General features: G+C 42.4%; 1 protein-coding gene across 7 annotated transcripts in view; it reads left to right on the top strand.

Moving 5' to 3' along the window:
* IQSEC1 (IQ motif and Sec7 domain ArfGEF 1) overlaps positions 1-23,731 on the top strand; it is a 357,209-nt gene that overhangs the window by 273,410 nt on the left and 60,068 nt on the right. The window contains exon 1 of one of the 7 annotated variants that reach the window (XM_080386141.1): positions 10,625-16,027. The exons of 5 other annotated variants lie outside the window; for them this stretch is intronic. In XM_080386141.1, the coding sequence (XP_080242267.1) occupies positions 15,963-16,027 (65 nt within the window). In that variant the 5' untranslated portion in view covers positions 10,625-15,962. Of the gene's footprint in view, positions 1-10,624; positions 16,028-16,411; positions 16,614-23,731 lie in introns of those variants that run through there. One more of the 7 variants, XM_080386143.1, reaches the window with a different exon arrangement.

The following is a 23,731-nucleotide window of genomic DNA, read 5'->3' as shown; positions in this document are numbered from 1 at the left end:
ACAGCGATCGCGGTAAACACATGAGCATCGTCACTGGCTGGCGCTGAGCTGCTCAGTAGCCACGTGGCTCTCGGTGGCCGGCTGAGCTGGGCTCTGCCGCTGCCTGAGCGGGTGGCTCAGCCCTGCCCTGGGTTCTGTGCTGGGGCTGGTGCACGGGCTGGGCCAGGCGGGCTGGCGCTTGTGGAACTGGCTCCCTTGGTGCTGGTGCTTGTGAGGCTGGCTCCTGTGAGGCTGGCTCCCGTGGGGCTAGCGCTTGTGGGGCTGGCTCCTGTAGGGCTGCTCAGGAGCTTGCATCCAGCTGAATGGCAGCGCTGATGTGCTGGTCATTTTCTGGCCTCTCGATCAGAGTTTGTCTGACCACGCTTTATAGAAAGGAGCCAGAGTGAGGTGCTTTTTTGTGCCTTTGCCTTTCACCCGGAGGGGAACGTTCTAATGGCTTTGGTAAATTGATTAAATTATGTTTTGAATGATAGAGACTTCGAACATTCAGTGTATTTCCGGATGCTCCCTGTAGCAGAAGCTAACTCGCTTCAGGCATTTGTCCCCCATCTGGGATTTTGCCAAACTCTTCTCTGCTAGCGAGGCTGTTCAGAGCATGAGCTGTGGTTCCCAGAAAGCCATTTCAGCAACCATTTCTGGGTGAATTCCGCAGCTTTGGCTTCCGTGTGAAGTCAGGTCTCTACATCTGTCACACGCGGGAGTCACCACCCGTCAGAGATGCTGCTCTGCCGGCCGCAGCTGTACACGTGAGTCAGCATGTTCTGAAAAGCGTAAATGCAGAAACATATTCTGCAAAATAAAACTATGGGTGAATTTTTTTGGAAAGCTTATTGCCTCCCTCTGTGTGTTGCTGTCACAGACTTGCAGATGTGCCTGTGTAATGCTTTATGGAGAACGCGTGTGTGAGGGCGTGGGCATGTGGAGGCGCTGAGTACAGGGCTGAGTATCCTAAGGATAATGTGTTCTGGAGAGAGAAAATCGGACACACAGCCGGAATCAGTCTGAGCAGAGAACACATCCCTGAGTTCTTTATATGGTGGTTTGCTCATTATAATAAAAACTGTAAGAGACTAGAAGTTATTTTTATTTGAAAACTTTACAGAAGTGTCTGGGCTTTTTTATTAACAGGTTTGAAATAATTAATCCTTCATTTTTAGAAATGAATTAATTGAAGAACGTATGTGCTGTTATAATTCCCTGCAGGACCACTGTAGCATTATGTAAAGCCGTGCACAGCATATGCAGTTTTCACCAGATGTCTGCTCGGGAGCGTATCTTTGACTCAAAAGGAGATGGTGGTTTGCGACAGCCTGTGCTGGACTCGTGCTTGGTGGTGGAGGGAAAGGACGAGGGAAGGAGCTTGGATGGTGTGTTGCACCGCACAGGAAAACAACGTTTGAAAATGTGGGAGGAACAATGAGTGATGTTTTCCTTATAGGTGTTCGTGTTCTGTGGCCTGCCTGTAGGACTGGAAATTGTAGCACTGTTGCTGTTTGAATGAGAAATCTCATTTCTGAGCGTCCAGACAGGAGCAGCAGTCGCAGTGCATTCCAGCTCCTGCATGGCGCACAGTTGCAGCGAGTGCTTGTGAGGCTAGAATTCAGTGTGGTTCGTTTTAAACGTTTGAGGGGTTTTTACTTTAGATATATCTGTATTGTAGGGAGTGTAAATCTAGGTCTGCTTTTTGTTAGAGCTCTTCTGGTTTAGGCAGGCTGAGCTGAGTGAAGGCCAGCCTGAAGGGGTCACAGCAGCATCGACCGTTCTGGCACAGTGCAGAAGGCTTTGTCTTTCTTCAGTGCTAATGCTGCTTCATCCTTTGAACTATTCTAAGCTGCAACTCCCTTTCAACAATCCTAATGCTGCAAAGTACGAGACGGTAGCAGTATACCTCACCCTTTGAATGCTTTCTTCGGACTTAAACAAACAACCAAAAAACCCCAGCCTCTCAACTCTGAATCACTGAAAGATAATGGCAGGAGCTTTGAAAACCGAGTGCCTAAAACCTGTTTGTTTCATCTCAGTTTTCATATCGATGTGGTTGGCGAGTCTTGTCTGTCTGTGGTTTCATCCCACGGCACAACACGGTGCCAGGCAGATGCTTGTGCAGGAATGAGCAATTGTCGTCATCTGGCTTTGCTTCATCTGCCTCGGGAAAGGCCTCGTAGGTGCCACTGGGTGCTTACACAGCTCCATTCTAGGGGAAAAAATAAGTGGTTCAGATTGTCCATCTTACTCAGACGATCTTTCCACATCCTTCAAAATGTACTTGTTTCCTGTGAATTGCAAAAAGAATCCATCTGAAATAACTTCAGCTTGGACTGTTCCACTGTTCATTCCTTCTGGCTCATGGGAGAGGTTTCAGGATAGTACAAAAAGGGATGCTTCAGAGTATTTCACCATTCGTGAAAGCTAATTTGATCAATGAAACACCCAAACCACAGCAAACACCTTCCCGCTGTCAATAGTGAAGGTAACTTTCATCCTTAATAGCTAGAGTATGCTTGTAAGTAAATATTTTATAGAAAATATATGTAAGGAAAAATCACCAATCAAAGAATATCAGGATGGGCTCTGCTGGCTTTATAGGCAAGGTCAAAGCAAAATGAAAGTTCATTTGTATTTAGAGCAGGTAAAGTGTTTGTCTACAATATGCAGAAATAGAACCATGTAAATAAAGGTCCATCTGTGCTGCCAGTTTTAAGTTGAAGGTCTGTCACACATCTGAAAAGTTACTTGTTAAAACTTGTGATGGGCAACAAACGAATGCAGAATGATATAGGAGAAAAGCTACTACAGTGGTTGTCAAGCAGGCAACTGATACAGTTTGGACACATTAAACTATTTTTGCAATTATTTTGTAAAGTTTTTTGTAATCATCTACCCATGAAAGCTAGAGGATTTTCTTGCCAGTGGAGAGTATTGAAAGTTATTCTGAAAACAGTACAGAGCAGCACAATTAAAAATCTTAATTTCTCTGATATTTTTTTTTTGTAGGAAGAAAAATATCATTACTTTAAATCAAATTAGCAGAATTTCTGGAGTTTAAACTCATTGAGCAATACTTCACATTTCAATTACGTTGCAGTTCATAAGTTAAACGAAAGGTGGCATAACATCCAAGCTGGTGATCCAATCAAGTGTGAAAGGTTTCTAAAACTTCTTTTTGAACTACAGTTTTATCTTTATTTTAATTCGGTCTCTAGGAAGTCAGAATTCTCTTCCTAGACTTAAATATCTTTTTTTTTTTTTTTTTTTTTTTTTTTTTCCAGTTGATAACTAAACAGGTAAGTGCTTGGCCTACTCTCTTTTCCTCCTTTTTCAGTGGGGTTGCAAACAGGAATAACAGTTGCGTTATGCGTATGGAGGAATAACGGGGGGTTACCAGGATGAGCATGGGTTTACGCGCACACTTGCGTTGTAGCACACTGGTGTGCTCCTTGGCTGGTGTAGCGACGATGTCAGGCTGCCAGCACAGAAGATTGGGTGTGTGTTACAGGTGTCAGGCCCAAAGCAACAGTTGGCTCATGGTGACTGTGACGGGGTGTTTTGATAGTAGAAGCTTTTATAAATGCCTTTTTGGGATTGTGTGCATGGATTAGAGAGACCTGGTCCCTGTACATCTGTCAGGCGATGTTCCCAAACACCGCTGGAGAACTGGGAGGCGTTCGGCTATTTTGCACACAGGCCCCAGTGGCTGACACTTTACTCGGTCTCAGGTTTCCACCAAGACTGAAATTTATCCTCGTGTTTGTTCAAGAACCAAATAGCCACAATATCTGAAAACAGGTTTGCCAGCAAAGTGTTAGTGTGCCGCCTCTTAGGTCTGTCCGTTCTGGTCCCCCAGTGTGCTGTGGTCTCCTTTGGACACATGTAGTGCATTTTGCACGTTAAGCTTAGCTTTAAATTTATATTTTTTTTAATTTTAAATTAAAGTGGATGGGAGTTACAACCTACAGTCCATAAAATATTGTTCATTTGAGAAACCTGGATCCTGAGGGCTCCAGATGACTATCAGTCTATGAAATAGCCTATTTCATCTTCATTTGTGCTTTCACTACCTATCAGGCTCATTAGATCGGAAAGCCACGGTCAGGTTTCCATAGAACACTGACGGGATCAGCATCCCTTGTCCTTTGCCCCGCTACACCTATTGTAGCTGCTACCAGCTGCAGGTAACTGGCCATGCTCTGCCTTGTTACCACTGCGCAATCCCATCAACAAAAGAAAATATTTCTTGTGATTTAGTTCTCTGGATTCTTGAGAAACAGAGCCTCCAGCACACCAGGAGAAATCCTGCCCTCAGAGGGAGGAAATCTCTCTAGTCAGTTAACATGAAAGGCTACAAATGGATTAAATTGCTGGTGCTCTCGCAGTCCTGTGTGTGCTGAGCTGAGGAGGAGAAATTGGAGTCCCTTTGAGTCCGGGGTATGTTTCCTCCACGTTAATGAAGATAAGTAACATTGATATAAATTGATGCACTGAATAATCTTTTGGCGAGTGCCAAAGATCACCCATTTGTAATACATTCCTCGTCTCTTTTATGGCCTCTGGGTCATTTTTGTTTGCCAGGTTACAGCAGTTTGCAATGTGGTTACCTAGATTAGAGGGGGGGGGGGGGGGGGAAGGCCATTTTATGGTGGTAAAGAAAGCTAATTTACATTTCAGATTACTTCCAGATTGGCTAGCAGCTTTTCCTGAGGCACAGGGGGGTGGTTCTTACTGTAAGTCAACTGTTTGCATTTGAAAGTGTGCCTACCCTTAACTAAACTGTGTAATTAATTAGCGTAATGGATTTTCATTTTCTTCTTTTTGTCTTAAGTTTTAGATGAGAATTTATTAAATGTTTTCTGTGACAGGGCAAGAAGTCAATCAGAAGTTAAAAGTGCCTTCAGTAGCGTCATGTATTGCAAAATGACCTTGTTACAAGTGACAAAAAGGTGATTTTTTTTTTGTTTGGTTTTTTTGTTCAGTGATTTAAAATACGCTTTGGTTTATGGTATAGGTCCCTTATTACTCCCCTTGTGGGGCAAGTGGCTGTTGGTCTTCTGTGGGGATTTTCCTTGGGAGAGGTGGAGGCTGCTGCAAGGGGGGGTGGGGGTGGGTGGGTTGTGCAAGTGGCGGTGTGCGCCGTTCCATGAAATCAGTCTGTTCTCCGCTGAGCAGCTACTGGGGTTTTTCATGCAAAGCGTGTGTGTGTGTATTTTTTCTTCTTTTTTTATAAAAATTCAAAACAAGGACTGCAGTAAATAATAATTTTAAAAGATGGGAACTTCGCACCCTGATGTCTTCCCACTGCCTCTTTAGTCTGCACGCAGTTGTGCCAAAATATAACCCTTGTGCAAGACGTGAACTTCAGGAGTTACGCTTTTCCAAAGGAAAACAGAATATTTCCTGTTCGTCTATGAACAAATATGTGCTGGGCATAGTCATACGCAAATTGCTTCTTCTGTTGGTGTTTTGCTAATGGTGCCTTACGGAGGTTTAAGGCAAATCCCATGTAAGCCTTTTAAATAGAGTCCTGTGTCACAGGGGCTGTCTCCGGGCATTCCCTGTGGATCTAACAGTGGAACACGCGTTTCTTCTTTCACTTAAAGTATTAGCAAATGTAATTAGTTTTCTGCACTGAAGAGTTTCAAAGAGGAATTTTCCTGATCATTTTTTACCTTAACATACCTGTGTAGGCTGGTATTATGCAGAAGGTAATTAGGAGGGATGTGCTTGTCCAGACGCTGGTAGCTGCGTGGTTGAGTTCTGTGCTGGCACACTCAGCATGGCAGATGAAGGGACAATATATGAGGGAGAAATCTGTGGATGAGCATAATGGAACAAATATTTATCACTCTGGTAATAAAACCCCCTGCCTTTGAATCCCTGATGGATTGCATGTAAAATCCGGTATTGTCATTTAGATCTGATGTTTTCTGATCATTTCCCTCTTGTTTCATGTCTGCAAAGGGAGCATAACATTATCCCACTCTTTCACATCCTGCCCCTTTGTTTTCCAGCGTAGCGAGGGGTGTACGGCAGGGGTGCTTCACGTGTGGGACTGTGGAGCAGGCCGGGGGCTGCGCGGTGCAGCCAGCAGGATGGGGAGCGCCGGTAGCGACGTGCCCTGCCTGGGCACTGCCCTGCTCAGCGCTTGGCCGAGCTCGGAGCTGGTGCTCGGCGGGCAGGCAGAGGTGTTCTGTCTCCCTGTGAAAACGGCCAGGGCTGCCCAGCCTTTTTTCTGAGAGTTCTCCATACTCCATACAGCAGCTGTGCTGCCTTCCCGGCTCCGGTGAAGGAAACTGTGGAACAAAAATATTCCTTTTTTGAATGCTCTTCATTCCATCTTAGTGTGGAGCAGCTCTCTAAGGTGTGTGTTTCTTGCTTCCCCTCCTCTTTTTGTTTATATCTGGCTCAAAACACCAAAGTTTCTATTGGCTGTAAAGGTTACCGTGGGAAAAGTCAGTATTTGAGTAACTTAAGCTAGGGTTGAATTTTTATGGTTAATGAATCTAGTTCATGGGCTTGAGTCAGTTAGCGGAGGCTCAGACTTTGTTCGCACCCATAGTGGTGTTATCAGTGCCACAGCTGTTTCCTGCGTTATGTGTGTGTGTATATATATATATATATGCCTTACCACAGTAATGCATTTTGCTCTGTGATCGTTGCTGGGGAATGTGGGTTTGTTGTGTTTTTTCTTGGTGATTGCCCTTTGCCTTACACATAAAACTGTAAGCAGGAGGCCTTCGCAGGATTTTGTGGAAAGGGACTTTACAGAACTGGCACGGTTGCTTGCGGTATCATCAGAGGGATACGGAACTGCCAAAAAGAAGGGCTGTGTTTGTAAATATTTGTGCATTTGAGCCAGTTCTTCTATCTGAGTGATACAGTGCGTCTCCATGCAGATGGATTTGACAAAACTTGAATGCAGATATGTATCCTTCCTGAATTAAAAATTGGTGTACTGCAGAGTCATGCACTAATACAGAAGCTGTGAAAATACTTTCATAAAATACCTTTAAATCAAACTTTATTAGGTCAATAATAAGACCATCCTTATAACTTTCTTCTTACTCATTTGTTTAAATATGCAGTCAGTGAAAAAGTGATCTCTACCTTAAAAGTGGATTTCGGTCCTTTTTTTTTTTTCTGTTTTTGTAATTATATATGAGACATTTCAGTGATGCTTGTCATTTTAAACTTAGTGGTTGCTATCAAAATAAAGAACTGTAATACAATCTGAGCTTCAAGTAGAAAAATTGCCGGGTTTAGAATGGCACTTGCAGAAAGACAAGTAATGGAAAATATGTACTTCTGCATGATTCTCCATGTAGCACATTATACTGAGCCAGATGCCACAAATGCTGGTAGAAAGACAGTTGTATACAGCACAGAAATCAGCAATGTTCAGCTATTTAATATTGACAAGCAATGACTTTCTCAAGCTTTTAGTCCCTGTTTCTGGGGTTTGTAATTCTTTCCCATTTTTGTCAAAGAAACACAATTCTGTATTTTCCAGAATTAGAAAATAGTAGTAAAACCATGTTAAAATCAGTCATGTATTTTTCTAATTGACTTCAGTGTGTGCACAAAACCCCATGTGCACGCAGAAGCTCACTCATCTTCCTAAATTTGTGAATCGATCGAGCGGGGAAAAAAAATTAGATACCAAGCCAACAAATCTATGCTGCTCTTGGGGATTGAGAGCTTTTGAGATGTTGATGACGTGAAGCATAACTAAGCATTGTTAATCGCAGCTGTCTGTTAATCCCAAAGAAATGCATTTTGCAGAAAGCACATTATTACTGTCATAAAATGAAAGCAGAAAAAAAAAAAAAGAGGAGGCTGTGGGGAACCTTCTGGTATAGCGTATTTTTAAAGGATGGTTCGGTTTCAGTTATTTTACACAGGGTGTTTCAAGGGCATTAATACATGGTGTATTGGCTACCTGCGTTATATGTATCCTCTCAATGTTCATGTTCTGTCCAGCTTCATTTAAAGATATTTTATTCACGGACAACTACTGCATAGGCGGTATATGGAGTATCTTCTGGTGTCAGTAGATTTTTCTCGTGGCTTTCTAACAGTGGTACTTTGGAATATTAAAAACTCCCAAATCATAGTGATCATTCCGTTCTAGCCCCGTTTGGAGACAACACCTAGAGGTAAAGAGTGAAAGGGATCTTTTGCTTTGCTTTTCTCTTGCACCTTAGGTACATACTCCGTGGGTCTTACTGAGCGCTACGCAGGGTGCAGCCTGGTCAGATGTCTCTGCCCGATGCAGGGTGAAACACGGAGGTGAACACAGGCACCTGCCAGGGGGTGGGGAAGGCGCAGAGGTCAGAGGAAGGTAAAGCCGCTTCTTTCTGTGGCAGTATTAGCTTAATCTGACAGCGAATCTGCACCGTCTGTGGTAAAGGAGAATTACTTTACCTTTTCATCCCTTTCTTATGATGAAATTGCAGTCTGGAAACAGACTTCCGCTGTGTGAGGTTTGCTCTTCCAGAAAATGAGGATCTATTCCTTACATCCTGAGTTTCTCAATCTTGAGCCACGTGGAGGTAGTGCCTACGACCCTTGTAATAGCACCGCACGCACAGTGAGTGGAATGCTGGAACCTGGTGACTCGGTGTTGCAGATGCTCGGGTGAGTCCCAAGTTGTGGGAACTCTGGATTCATCGGAGAACGTGGCCCTCCACGTGAGGAAAACGAAGGAGCCGCTCTCGTACGTGTTTCACTCTCTTGTATGTATAATGTATCAGCAAACTTGCAATTGCAGTCATCTTGTACTCGCGGACCAGAGTCCTGCTTTTATTGCCCCCAAGAATGCAGGTTAAAGGTTTCCTATTTACTGCATTTTGCTCTACAATTTCTGGTGATAATAGAGTGGCTGCCTTGGCTTGCCGATGAACTCCTTTCTAAAGGGGCTCTCTGGCTCCTTGTCAGCCTCTGTACTTTCTCTGGGGGATTTCCAAGCATCCGCTATCCCTCTGTCCACGGATTTGTAAGAAGAAAGTGTTGTCTCTTGAAGAACCGCGGCTCAGCGCTGGTTGCAGCTCCTCAGGTTTGCTTCCACCACTGGGGTGAATCATGGCAACGTTGATGGCTGATGAAAGCCCCCTACTAAATTTTTTTTGAAAGGGAGGGTGTATGGTATTGGCACAGAAGAAGTTGTTCCACGTGCCTATGGATCTGTCAAGAGAAATTTCAAATATCTTGATAGTAGTATAATGAAATGTCATTACCTAGTAAGTGATGAGTTCTGTGGGAAGTTGAAACCATCTTGCTGTGAAGCTGCGCTGTGGGGAGCAGAGGCAGGACCAGAGAGGATGAAAACATCAGCTCAGAAGCAGCGTTGACCAGTGTGCCAGAGTTCCATGGGAGAAACACCCAGCTACTGTACTAAATAAAAGCTCTGCCTAACGTTACTTTTTCCAGGGCTGTTCCTGTGGATGTAAATAGTCCGTCAGTGCTGTAGTGCGCCTAATTAATATAGTGTACAATAGTTCCCCACCCAGGTGAGGATCAACTACTTTTGTAGGATCAAAAAACAAAAAACACAAAGAAAACCCAAAACTACAGTTTGTAGGATCAACTACTGACTTTGAGGGACAAAACCAGGTAGAGTATTGACAGCAAAGAATTTTGAGGCAGGAATCCTGGCTTTGGTCTAATGGTTTGACTGTAGGCTCTTCAGACTGTAGACTGAACCCTCTTCATGTATTGTTTTTCTCATTGCTGAGATTTTGCGTGTGTGTGTTACAACTTGCTACAGTTTTACAGGGTTGTCTGGTTTGCATGCTTCCACACTGGATAAAGCAGTGTATCTTAGTGTTCTGAAACATTGGTATCATTGTGGAATTTCCTTTTTTGCCAATAATCAGGCCTCTTACCCAAATCTTTTAGCCAGGGCTAAGGAGAGTTTGGTGCAGAGCACAGCCTTCCACTGGCAAGTTTTCTTCTGAGGGGCTAATAACAGACCCTTTTCTTTTCTCCTTCTGTGGAGCTAAGTGTCTTGTCTTAGGAGAGAGGACAAAGAAGCAGAACATGTAGATCTGTTTCATTTTTAGTTCTCGCGCTGATCTGCAAGGTGACTGTGAAAGGTTAATCTCATTTTCTTCTGCAATGGTTTATAGTCTTTGTGCTTTGATATGCCTATCCTTCATGTAGTGATAATGCTATTTTATATTTTGTAAAGGTGGGGGGGGGTTGAAATAGGTAGTTGAAAAGTACAGTTTCAAGTTGACAAACCCTTGAAGTCAGTGAAGATTTCCTTTGCCTTAAATAGGCTTTGGGTCTGTTCTTAGGAGAGTAAAATGACTACAAAGATTTGTTGTTTTGCCTTCTCCATAGCAACCAACAACATAAAGCCTTTTCCCAGATGTGTTTATTTAAAGGCTTTGTAAGTTCAGCTTCAAAAAATGACCTGAAGTTGTAGCTATTGTTTTAATGCTTATTTTTGTATATCAGCGTGAAAAAAATAAATTGAACAAGTATGCAGCCGTAGGAAATGAAGAAATGTGTATGAAAGAAGATGATAAATCCGGTTTTGGGTGGGTTGTTTCGTTTGTTGGTTGGTTGGGTTTTGTTTGTTGGGTTTTTTTTTTTTTTGGGGGGGGGGACACAAGACACAAAACTGGGATAAGTACAGTAACATGTAGCTTGTAAAGAATTCCTATTTATACATATTTGAGAATTCCTATGTAATTCCAGGTCATGTGGGAAAATTATCACAGTATACTGTGTTATATACAGTTAAGAGAATCAATTACTGTTTGTTGATAATTCTTATCATGCACCAAAAGAGGATACTGTGAAAGTGCATCATGCTGAATGTCCTTGAAACTGATATATCCCAATATTTTTTTAATGAACATTTAGTTTTCGTTAGGTATACAGGTAAGCATGGGTGGAGGGGAGAGCATGAGAAGCAGAGAATTCATCATGGGAGGGAGGAGGTTCAGGATCTGTATGGGTTAGTGTATTTTTTTCAAGGGATGAATTGGATTAATATCCCCCCAAAGCCCACTGTGAGAGGAAAGACACGTATTTTTATTCGTCTATGCATTTTATTGTACAGTGCTGTGTGGCTGTATTTATACTCTGCAGGAAGAAAATGACTCCCTAGTAGTTTCTTCCATTTCTTTTCTGGGTAACCCTTTGCTTTTATTCAAGCAAAATGCGAGACAAATGCCTGTTTCAGCCTTTTAGATCTTGGAAATAATGGTGTATTAAATGTGATTAAGTTAGGAATTACCCTTAAGCAGGGTCATAATTACTGTAGATTTAGATGGCATGTTATACAAATTGCTGTGTGCTCATAATTACAAATCGTGTTTGTTGAACTCTGGGGGTTTATAAACTTTATCTTAGCTATTAACACATTAAATAACAGTGATTTATATAAATTATGGGATAAACCAAAATTTCAGTGTTGTGCTTAATCTAAGCTTTAATTATATTCCTGCATTGCAAATAAAATACAGTTAACTTTCACAGGGAAGATTGGATAGTCTTAACATTCAGTGCTGAGAAATGTTAAACATGGTAACACTAACAAAATTGGAGCCTGTAAGTATGTCAGTCGTATTTGCTGGGCACGCTGGCTGAAAGCTACGGTGGTATAAAGTGGACGCACTCACAGTTGCAGTGAATGAGCTGGCTGTCAGCAGTAAGCTCTACCCATGCTCAGCCAGCCTGCTTGCTTCAGAATTATTTACCTCAAATTCCGGACTGATCCAGTGAGCCTAACTTCAGCGTTTGAAAGCTTTGTTTGCATCCTCTTGCACAGAGATTTCCTAGTGCCTTCATTTTTTCTTAAGTCAAATTGATCTTTTTTGCAGTGGAGGAAAGGTAACTCTGTGTTGTACTGTTAGTTGTGCTCCAACAAATTGCCAGGAATTAAGGATACAAAGACACAAAAAATTACTATTTCCTTACTTTGTGCTACATATTTCTACAGTATCTTGGTGGCAGCTTTAATGCTAGTTAGGTGTCAAAATAGCAGTGGGAGAACAGCAGCATATGTAGCCTCTATATGTCCTACTGGTTCTGCCAAAGCTTCCTATACAAAGGGCAGATAAATAAAGTGGTGTAGACACCCACGTTGGCTCTGTGTTGTTCTAAGAGCCTCTCTTGCCCATCTCCTAAGGCCTGAAACGTCACCTCCATATGTTTGGCATAGAGCATAAGCACTGCACCTATGTAGTCAGGATAGCACAAAAGTGTAGCTATGCGCCACCAAAAAAATTGTCTGAAAATATCAAACCTAGATGTCTATGAAAAATCACTGCCAGTTACCTGAGGGAGACTGGATTGTGTGCTATGGATTATGGTTCAATGAAGATGGTTCTGGAATGCTGAAACATAAATGAGAAGTCTCTCCAAAAATAATTGCATCAGGCTGCCTTGACTTGGAAACCACAATGCCATCTGCATAGTGCAGCAAGAATTTGGTTTTCTGTGTTTAATTTTCTTCATTGGAAAACATGAGAGATCTTAAAAATGTAAATGATTGTGGCATTTAATCTTTACTTAGGGGTCTGAAAACTTACTGAAAACATGAAGTGATTTTATAAAAACTTTGTAGCAGAATTGTTGAAACAAAATTGAGAATTCTGGATACTTGATATTGGGGGGGTAGGGGGAGCTGTAACAATTATCCAGGTAGTATTTGAAGTGGGACCTGCCAGTATTGCCTGGTTGGCTGCTTACCTAGCGCGTTCATGTCTGCCAGAGGAAGGTTCTGTTTGAAGCGGGTTCAGGAAAGCACGTTCTTCAGAAAATTCTGACTGCTTTTGAGGTCAGAGCTTCTTGAGAATCCACCCTTCCTAGTACATATCCGCCTTCACAGCCCACACTGAAACCGTCTGCGCTTGGTTTCTAAATGGAAACTGGTTTCCAAAGGAGCAGTTGACTTCTGTGGACTGCTTATGTCTGCTTTAGGTTTGTCTCTGTTTACAAGTAGAGATGAAGCTTCATGCAGGAGGGCATTGAGTCAGGACCAGAAAAATGCAGGATTGTTGTCTATGCCAGAACTTCTGCAGGGAAGGCTGTCTGGGTAACCATTGGATGTTGAAAGTAGGCGCTGCGGTGTAAATAGTCTCTGGTTATAGGCTTGCAGTGACATTACTATCAAAACAGTCAGTGTAGGTGTGTCCTTCCTGGACGTATTTGAGTTTCACTGAAAGCTAGTTAAACCCAGGCTCATCGGAATCTATGCCTAATGCTTCCTTAGGAAACTATGCAAAATGCACACTTGATCCAAATGTTTAATTGGGTTTAAGTAAAGTTGCTTTGATTCTTTTTATCATCCAGGAAGATGTGATCAGCTCTCATGGCATGTATTGTAAATAAGAGGTATGTTGTATATACAGCACAAGGGCACAGCTGGGCCTTTCATTGTGCTCTTTCTTGTACCTGATTCGTTTGAGCAACATTTTTAGTTTCTGTCTAAACTTCTGAGTTTTCCCAGACTTCAGAGATCAGCCAGTGCTGCTTTGATGTGCTGGAGTATTTTCATTCCTAAAAAAATACAGTGCAAGTTGCTCTGTCTCTACACGAAATTGCACCAAATATTGTGCATTATGAATGAAGCCTTTAGTAGTAAACTTACCAACTCCCCCCCACCCAGGAATGGCTCGTGTTTTCTTAATTAGCTTCCCCTTCTCCAGTGCCTTGGCATCTAAATGAAGACAAGGAGTGTCTGTGGTTAGACAGTTTGCCCAGCTTACATAGACTTGATGCTTATTTTGATGAAAGGAAACTTAATTTGGAAGGCAAGATGTTTTGACAGTTCCATGCAACAGGAAACCCAAAAGCTGAAACTTGTCTTGCTTCCTTGCATTATTACAGGATATTAATCATATGGGCCTTACTATTTTTTTGAAACACTAATTCCTTTGTACCTGTAGGTAGCACTATTTATCTACTGGTTTTACGGTGCAATTTCAGCTGTTCTTTTGACCTGTAAAGCTAAAATTGCTGGAAGAAGCGTCTACCAAAGAAACTATGACTTAGCAAATACTCTTCAAAATTATTTGCGGTTTAGATGGGCGGGGGAACTCGGACTCTGTTTTGACCAGGAGCAGAGAGCCGATAAGGTGGTGTTCCCTGGGGACAAGGAGTTCTGGGACTGGCTGACTCCTTAGTTCTTCAGCACTTGGGTTAACCTTTCAGATACACTGCAAACCCTTCTCTTTACTAAGCTTTGGGGGAGAAAGACCAGGGCAGCATCATGAAGCAGCAGCTTTTTTGTTAAAACATTTGTGTAAAATGTTCTTGTGTGTAAGAAAATTATATAAATTCAATGTTCTCATTTGCAGGTATGTGGTTTCTACATAAGAGGCGTATATGTAATTTAAAGCACCTTTTACGGTATTCTAGGAGATGAGATGGTTTTCGTTTAGGAATTACTGAGTTACAATTAACTCTGTTTAGACTTGATTTCTTGCAGTACTTTAATCACTGCATGGTGAATCTGCTTGAAAAAAAATTAGGAAGGATTGTTATTCATGTGTCAAATACTGCAATGATGAAATTCAGTTGGTGCGTTGTGGGCTTTTTTTGTTGGGATTTTTTATTATTATTTTTTAATTCTAGTGAGGAATTCTTGCTTGCCAGAACTAGCTTTACCATTGAGCTACCATGTATTTGGAGATTTCTTTCCATTCCCATTTAAAAATGCTGTGAGAACACTGAGGACATGGTATAGCAAAATCCATGAGCTTTCTAGATCAGGTTTCAGTGGAGCAACAAAGGATAGTAATTACAGTCTTTTTTTAAATACTCAGTTGTGTTTTGTTTTTTTGGTGTTTTTTTTTTTTTTTTTTTTTTCCTGAAATCTTGATTCTGGTAGGTTTGGGTTTTTTTAAATAATAAATCAACCACTCTTCCCAAAATTGTTCTCCTGTCGCCAGGCCTCTACAGTGCTTAACGTACTGTATTTGCCTTCTGTGTGTTTCATGCCACCGGTTCACATTCTGCCTTGCAATTGCAAACCTCACACCATCTCACACTGGTGCAACACATATAAAACCAGTGTTTGATGGAAGTAAATAGGATTTGGATTATTGTGCTTATATTCAGAACAACAACAGGGAAGTTTAGATGCTGTTGTTTTGAATGTGTGTGATGTTGATAAAATTGCTCCATTTCCTCACCTAGTCGTGTGCCTGGGAGTAAGCGTAGGGGGAGAGAGATGGAATATTTGCCGCCAGCGCAGCTGCTGTCATTGCCTCAAGTCAGGGTTGTGGGTTTTTTTTACAAGTTAAATTCTTGCTTCACTTTCTTATTCTGGTGCATCTGAAATATTTTTCGCTGTGCTGTTTCGCGTTGCTCTTTCCACGGATGTCTCCGGGAGTCTCCCAGAAGCCTTCGACAAAGCGCAGCCACCCCCGCCTCGGGGGAGCGTCACCCCCTCCCTCAGGTGCCTCCCCCGGCTGGCTGCGCTTCTTCGCTGAACGTAATTCAAAAGCTAATTGGGTATTTATTTTATTTTGAGCAGAGGAGTTGGGCGGGAAAACAGCTGGACGCAGCCTGACCGGTGCCTTCGCTCTGAAGGCAAAGTCTGCTTTAAAACTTCTCCCTGCCTGCCGAGGGGCTCCGGGAGCCGCAGCTCGGCGCTTTGCGGGAATTAGGGGGGTCCCGGCCTCGGCTGGGCGTGCGCCGCGCTCCCGGTTCCCAGGGCCGGGGCGGAACCTCGGCGCGGTCGGGTCGGCGCGGTGCGGCCCGGCCCGGCCCGGTCCGTCAAGCGGCCGCCGCGGCCTCTGGCGCCTCGCGTTCCCCGGGAAACCGGCCTCCGCGCGTGCGCGCGGGCGGGAGCGCGCCCCCCCCCCCCCCCCCCCCCCCTCCTCCTCCTCCTCCCCTCCTCCCCTCCCCTCCGGGCCGTGCGCGGCCGCTGAGGGGAGCGGGCGGGGCGGCCGAGGGGCGGCTATGGTGGCGGCGCCCAGCTCCCCGCCTGCGACTTCGGCCCAGCCATGTGGTGCCTGCACTGCAGCGCGGAGAGGACCCAGTCGCTGCTGGAGCTGGAGCTTGACAGCTGGTAAGCCCAGCCCGAGGGTCGCGGGGCGGGGGCGTCCCCGGGCGTCCCGCTCGGCGGGGCCCCCGTCCTGTCACACAAAGGGCTCCGTTCCGCCGTTGCCGGCCTCGCCGGTCGCGTTGCGGGAAGCTGTAGGCGGGGGGAGCGGCGGCCCGGAGCCACTGCCAGCTGCGGGGGGCCCGGCTGGCGGTCGGGGATCCCGCTTTGCGGGGTGCAGGGGGGTGAACGCGGGCGGCCGCGGCTTGGCGGTGCTCGGGAGCCGAGGGCCCGGGACGGGGAGCGGGAAGAACTGCGGTGCCGCCGGTCCCGTAGGAACAAAAGTTTGAAACCCCAAGCGTTTAAGCGTAGTACAGACGCGGGCCCGTCCGTCCGCTGCCGGTAGCCGGTGGCAGGCGGGGCCGTTACGCGGCCGGCAGCGCGCGCGGCCGCCGGGACACCTGTGCGTGCGCGGGGCGGTGCGGTGCGGGGCGGTCACGTGCCGTGTCACGGCGGCGGGTCCTGCCGCGGGCTGTCCTGTCACCCACCGGGGGCACCTGGCCCTGGAGCTGTCAGCCTGGGAAGCTGTCCTGACCGCACGGGCGCTGCGTAGGTACATGATCCTTTGCGACTCGTGCCCTCAGCGAAAAAAATAAAAAATTAAGTTCAAAGGCCTTTAAAGTGGGGATACCGATTAACTGACGGCAGATAAACAGAAAATGGGAGTCGTTACCTTCATACGTACCGTCTCTATTGTTACGATGTTGTTTACTGCTAAAATAACGTGCATCACATTACAAAATGCAGCATTCTGTTACATGAACCTTTTGAAAACTAGAAGTACAAACTAGTTGGTCTTGTGCAGTATCGTGTGTAGGTTATGATAGACTAAAAGAGTTGTTCCGGTAAGTGGGCTTGCTAAGTAAGTTTGTCTCCAATGCGTGTGAAAGTTTAGTCCACCGAGCAATTAAGTGAAATTCTGAGCTGATTGACTCTTTAAAAGATAATCAATTTAAATCAAGCTAGGCAGTATCTTAAATTGGATGTGTGCATGTGTTTAAATTGGATGTGTGCATGTGTGGAAAAATATAAAAGGAGGAAATTACTAGATTTAGCGTAACTACATATGAATGCAACAGTGTCTTTTCTGGAAAATAAAGGAAAAATGTTTTTTGATTAAGAAAAACTTTTTATAGTACAGTTTAGTCACACATTTAATAATGCTTAAGCCCATTTTTATGCTTAAGGAAAATAATAAAGTTGAGCTTGCAAGTTCCCTGTGTGGAATTTGGAATGTTTGTGTATGCGAGTTACATTGGATGGCTTGCTTCAAAATGAAATTTGTAGATGTTACTTTGGTGACAGATTTGCCTGTATTCACACAGTTACATTCTGCTATTCAGTCATTGTTTCAGACTGTTTTTCCTCCATTTGCACATTGCTATGCACTTCCTTTCAGTTAAACTTGATTATTCTGCCTGGTGTGTTAAAAGAGGAATTGCTGAGTACTTAGTTTGGATGGTTTCATGTATCTGTGTCTATTCTTGTGGCAGATATCCTTCATATAAACACAGAATTAATTACATCTATCTGGCCTTTGGGAGAACTTAAGCCATGCTGAATACAATGACCCATTTCCCATTTTACTTCCACTTTTGTACCAGATTTGTTTTGTTGTAGCAATGTCCTGTTCTAGTTCCTGAAATGGCAGATATCGAGAGTACTGTTATATAGTAGTCAGCTGGGTTTTTTCTCTTATTTAAATAGGTGCTCAGTGTTGGGATTTCATGTGCGAAGTTCTCTATTATCAATTTTTTTTCTTATTTCTGCTAATCTGAAATAATTCATTATCATCAAAGATATTAACTGTAGTACAAGATCTGGAGCTAACCTGTGAAAATTATAGCACTCAGTGTATCAACAGCGTTTGGTTGTTTCTTCGCCCCCTTAGAATGTTTGGGGTGCAGTTAACTGCAGTTAATAATCTGGTGCTGTTAATAAAAAACTTGCAATTCAGTTATGTAGAATAATTTGCAACTTGTAGGTAAGGAAGCCCAATAATGCAGTTTTTCACTTAAAAAGTACAGATACCAAGTTGAACAGTAACAGACTTGTTCTTGTTACAAATCTGTATTGGAAGGTTGCTGGGAGTTTACACAGTGAGTTACTGCTGGGCAAGTGGACCTTCTTTGCTCGAGACGGTTCCCTCACTTCCAGTTGGCAGCATGTTCCCCTTGAGAACTGGGACATGATTTCTTAGGATAGACAGCCCCTGTGGCCTTCCATGGTTTTTCTCACCCTGTGACCATTTCGTATTTGCAGAATGCAAATTCTCTCAAGAGAATTGCTTTTCTATTCATGTGGCCATAGAAAGTATTCTTCCAAATGTTGACTTTTCATGAGAATCACTTCCATCACTTGGAGGCTGGGATTATTTCATGCCTTTGAGGATCTAGAGGTTAGCTGCTAGGACTTCAGTGAAATAACTACTTTGAAGCAACAGTTTATTTTTATACTGGTCACGTTTTCTCTGAAGTGTAAAGATGACAATTCAGAGATCAAATTTTCTGAAGAGGAAGATCTCATAACTGTGTAGCTGATTAGTACACTTATGTGATTACTCTAATTATGCCTGCAAACTGTGTTTGCCCTGGAGGCCAATATGAAGTAGCTGTGAATTATAAAAGCTGGCCTAAAAGTAGCCAGTCCTCTGTTGGTGGATGCAGGGCGTCATCCTGAACCAAAACCAATGCTTGTGGAGATGCTACCTGCAGGTATTTAACATCTCCTCACAAACTGCAGTTGTGCTTCTTGATGTTTAACACCATTGATACTCAGACTTCAGGTGTCTTTAGCAGAACATGGTTAAACAAGAGTGCGAGAAGTGGGAGACTGCTTTCCTAGTAAAACTTTTCCTTTTGCTTACTGCTTGGTGTCCCAATTGAAATTCAAGACACTGCATTGCCTTAACTTTATAGCCTCAGCTGTGTGGCTCTCAATGAGTAAAACTAGATCTAGCCTGATACCACAGCAGCTATATTTTGGAAATATTCATGCCATAAAGATGTCCTGGAAATCATCCAGTAGACCTTCATAGAATCTCAAGATCCAAACTAATGCACTCTCTTTGTTGTAAACCCATGCAGCTTGCAGTTTCTGCATGATTCTGACAGGTGCAGGGAAATTGTTCAAGTTACTGTATTTTTTAATTTTGCATTTTTTTCAAAAAAAAAACTGTGAAGGGCCACAATTTGAAGGGGAAGAACCCACTTTGTTGCTCTGACCATTATGATACATGGATATAGATCAGCTGGGTGGCTGTACCTATTGCGCCTCTTCATTGCAAGGATTTACCATAATTTATGAAGGATGTTAAGGATGCAATTTTCTTGCTCTTGCAGCATTTACATAGTACTTTTTCTGTCAGAATTGATGGTGATTTTATCATTAATTTCAGAGCCAGGCATATTTTAATCACAGTAGCTGTCAATCAATTATTGCTTTTTAAGTTTATTTAATGACAGAACTGCAGGAGACCTCAAAAACTGTAATCAAGATGGAGCCCTGATTGCTCTATTTGTTACATTAAATGTATGAGGATGACCCTTAACCCAGACACTGCCTGATCAACGGAACAACTGGAATTACGAAGAGGTGAATCACGGGCTTGGGGAGAAAGTGTGCTCGTGTGATGTTTTTGTTAACTGTGCTTTGTTTAGATGTCATTGATGTTTAAACAGAGTATGGGCCACAAGCCAAATTCATAATCCCAAGTTTGCTTCTATATTTCTGTTGTCTGAGAAGGCTGAGTAGTTAGAACAGCAGAATCAGGCCCTGAATTTGGAAGCGTATTTTTAGCATCCTGCATATTGTCATTTTATGTCAGAGTTTGTGTAAATACAGGTTTTGTTTAATTCATACATCTTTGTTATGCAAAAATAGTTACTGAATGCAGGCTTTATTAGCAAGACTTATTAACACATAAATAGTTTAGTTACATAGCTCTTCTTGTGTCTTTCAGGAATTTGTTTGAATTTTATTTGGAGGAAGGATGATTCTAGTTAGGATACAGACAGAGATGGCAACTTTACTGCACTGCTGTGATTTGACTCCAGGTTTCCAGAGAAGAACAGATGCTGCTTTAATCCACTGTAGCACAAAGCCTTAGTATTATGTTAAAGGGGACTGCAAATTTAGCTAAATAAATCTTTTGCTTCCTTTCAATAGACAAAAGACTAGAAACATTTTCATGAAATTATTGTTAAGATGCCTTTAATAAAAATAAAGTAAAAAAAGCCAAGCTTTGGTATGATAAAAAAAATCAAACTCTTTTCTCCCTGTGAGAGAAAAGCAGAAAATTAGAATGAAGGACTCAATAGCCTGTAATACAGGAAATTGATGTAGTATATCTGTTAATCAGATTCTTTCAGTAGTTCAGTGTCATCCGAGTTAAACTCATGCTTAAAAACAAAGGACCCAATTCCCCATTGCCTTATGTTGTGCAAGCACAACAAAATGCAGCAGTTGTGATTTGGCTTCCTTTTACAGAAATGCCTACATACAGGAAAGGGCACTAAAACAAGTTTAGGGTTCTTTTTCTGCTGGGTACTTGCATTGTTGAGTCCAAAAAAATTCAGTTGCCCCTAAAATTCACCAGATTTACAAGGATGGATGTGTCATGAGTTTAAATGTTTGGGTAAGAACAGAGGAAAAAACCCCTTAACTTCCTTCTGTTTGCTGATATATACATGGCCTTTCAGGTCATCTTTATGCAGTATGAAGGAAGCAAGGATGCAAACCTGATGGATTTCTGTTGCAGGGTATATTTGCAGCCAGTCCTAAAACTGCACTACAGGAAAGTTGACAATTTGACTTTAAATTAGTGTCTACTCCCCACCTTTACAGAAGAAAGGACCAAACACCATTTCAGATCCTGTGGAAGGTGAAATACATCAGTGGCTATGGGCACTGTAGCTTCGACAGCTGCACTGTATGTAACTTGAGTCTAGTGTATTCCTTTTAGAGTAGCCTACAGCTGTAACGATTATAGTTGTGATCCTTTCAGTTTTCATGAGTCAAGTCAAGGGTAGGCCATGTCAGTATTTGCACAGAACTCCAAGGATAAATCTTCGGGAAGGAATGGATTGTTTAGTTGGAAGCACTCTTGCCTTTAAAGATAATACTGAAGGACAGGGCTTCCCTCATTCTTTGTGGAGGTTGTGCTGTGGAAGTCATCATTCAAGTGAGATGGAGAGTAGTGTTCCTGATCTAGCTGCAGTTCCCAGGGGTCTGGCAGTACATAGAACAGAACAGGCCAGCATAAACCCCTCACTTTCTGGACGTGGTTCAGGTTCATAGTAGTTTTTTCTCTCAATCTAACTTCCCTCTGCGTTTTCAATTGGTAATAGAAGTTACCTTTATTTTTCTTTCTTACGTGGTTCTGCTTTATTGTAATGTGGAGTAAAACAGCTGTTGAATTTCCATTCTAGAGATGTCTGGGGTGATTCTCATACTTTGAGGTTAACATTTCACAGGGTGTTGGATAGTAAATAATATTTTCAGCTGTTCCTAGATCCTTGAAAGAAAAACAGTTCATTATTGTTGTTTATGTAGACTTTTCTTACATTTTATTCTGTGAACCTTGTTTAGAAGATACCAGTGATGTGGACCATTTAGTAGAAACTGGTTTCAAGGAGGAGCTGATTGTAATGCTGCAGGTTCTGTGAGAATGGGACTTTACATCTAATAGTTTCCTATTAATAGTAGTAGTTAATGCTTTTGTGAAATTGGGAGAGAACAGAGGATTGGCCAGCCTTAACGGGAATTGTCCCAAATGGTGGCAATCTGTTGCAAACATGGATTCTTTTTTGTTATTAAAATGTGATTGAGATGTTTGTGATTAGGTTAACCTAGAAGAAAAGAAATATTTCAGGTTTTCCAGTGCAGAGTGATACACAAGATTGTTTCTGACTGTCTTTTGGTTGACATTTTCGAAATATATCTTTGCACAGTATTTTGTTTTCAGTTCACAATATTGTGACTCTTGTGTTCAGGAATTGGACTTGTCTTTTCCTGAAAGACCGTTTTCCATTGTGGAAAGTTCAATGAACTAAGCTGTGGTAAAGTGCCTAGAAATTCTAACAGTGATCCAAGTTCTGTATTTCAGACCTGATGTTCTTTTGTGGTTGGCCAGCCCCACGTGCAGCCCCCTGCTAAGACAAGCTGCATCAGCAGAAGTCAGTGCAGATTGTTGATGCTTCTGGGAGCAGGAGTTGCCGAGGCGTACCAGACGTCTGTGTGCTGCATCGAAATGAAGCTGCTATATGCGGCAGTAAAACCTAACAGTTACTTTCATTGTGTGTATGCGCAGTAAATACTCTGGTTTTAGGTACTGATTGGGAGTAGGTGATAAAATTATTTAGAACATAGAACTTAAAATTTGCTAATAGTTAAGTTTTGTAAGGAGAAAGTTCTCGCCTGATAATACGCTTTGAAATAGCATGTATAGGTTTCCAAGATAGAAATTGCTACCTGTGTTACTTTTTTATTGTGATCAGTGAGGTGGCTCAGAAGTCCTACTGAAAGCCTACATTTAATTCCTCACTAACAGAGAAAGAACTATGAAATATATGGACTCAGCATAATGGAGAGGAAACGTAAAAGGAAGGAAGTTTGTAAATGAGAAAAAGCATCTGTCAGCTCTTTAAATGATTTAGAGGTTGTAAGCAATCTTCTGAGGTCTCATTTTTTGTAAGATTGAAGATTTACATGTAGCAAGACGCAGAGTATCTTTCTGAGTATGTCTGCAAGTATCTTCTGTATTCACAGGCATTGCCTTGAACCTAAGTAACTTCTAAAACATTTTCTTTGCTACCAATCTCTGTACTTCAAACCAGATCTCTTGCCATTTTGTTTCCTTAAACACTGTGTTCTGTACACTTTGATATAAACCTTAGGTGTGATGCAGGGTATAAAAAACTCACTTTTATGAGGATGCCTGTGTTTAAGGACTGGTTAGCAGTGATTCTGTTCAGTAAGTTGCAAAACAGACGTCTCTCGGTGTGTGCAGAATGCTTAGGGCCAGTTCCCATTCTCACTAACTTGGTAGCAACACTCCAGACTTCACTGGAAGTAGGAACAGGGGTTCTATGTGCTCATCCATTTTCTTTCCTACCTGGAGAAAGTTTCCCATGCCTGTTTGTATTTATATTGAAATTACATTGTTCTCCCATAGAGGAAACTAGTAGGGTTTCTTTGACTTTTGGTGGTTGTTTTTTTTAGACTTGGCATGACATAGTTGGCAGTCAAAATGCAGGGTTTGTGCAGTGTTTAAAATTGAGTGGTGCTTCTACATTGTATATACTTCTGTGTTCAGTTAGATTAGTAAAAGGTCTTTCTTTGATCAGACTTTTTGGATTGGCTTTTTAAAATATGTTGCTCTAAAACCTTATAAAGTTTATCTGTAACTTCAGAAAGGAGTCAAACACTAGAAGTTGAACAGTCCTTTTCTTTCTGATTTTAGAAGTGGGAGAACTTCAGCCAACTATTTCTTAAGTCTAAGTGAGAGCGCAAAGTTTCTCACGTTTATCAGTGACATTGTTTTAAAGCCCACCTCATTAGATAATAATGATATATTAACTAATTGAAATGCAATCCCTTAGTTGTTTTAAATAGGTCTTTTTGTATAATATTTGTTTGCTACTTAAGTGAAAATATGGCCTAAGCAAATAC

The sequence above is a fragment of the Falco punctatus genome (assembly GCF_963210335.1).
Source record: "Falco punctatus genome assembly, chromosome: 4".
NCBI lineage: Eukaryota > Metazoa > Chordata > Aves > Falconiformes > Falconidae > Falco > Falco punctatus.
The sequence above is the reverse complement of the archived record's forward strand: the minus strand, read 5'-3'. Positions and strand labels throughout refer to the sequence as shown.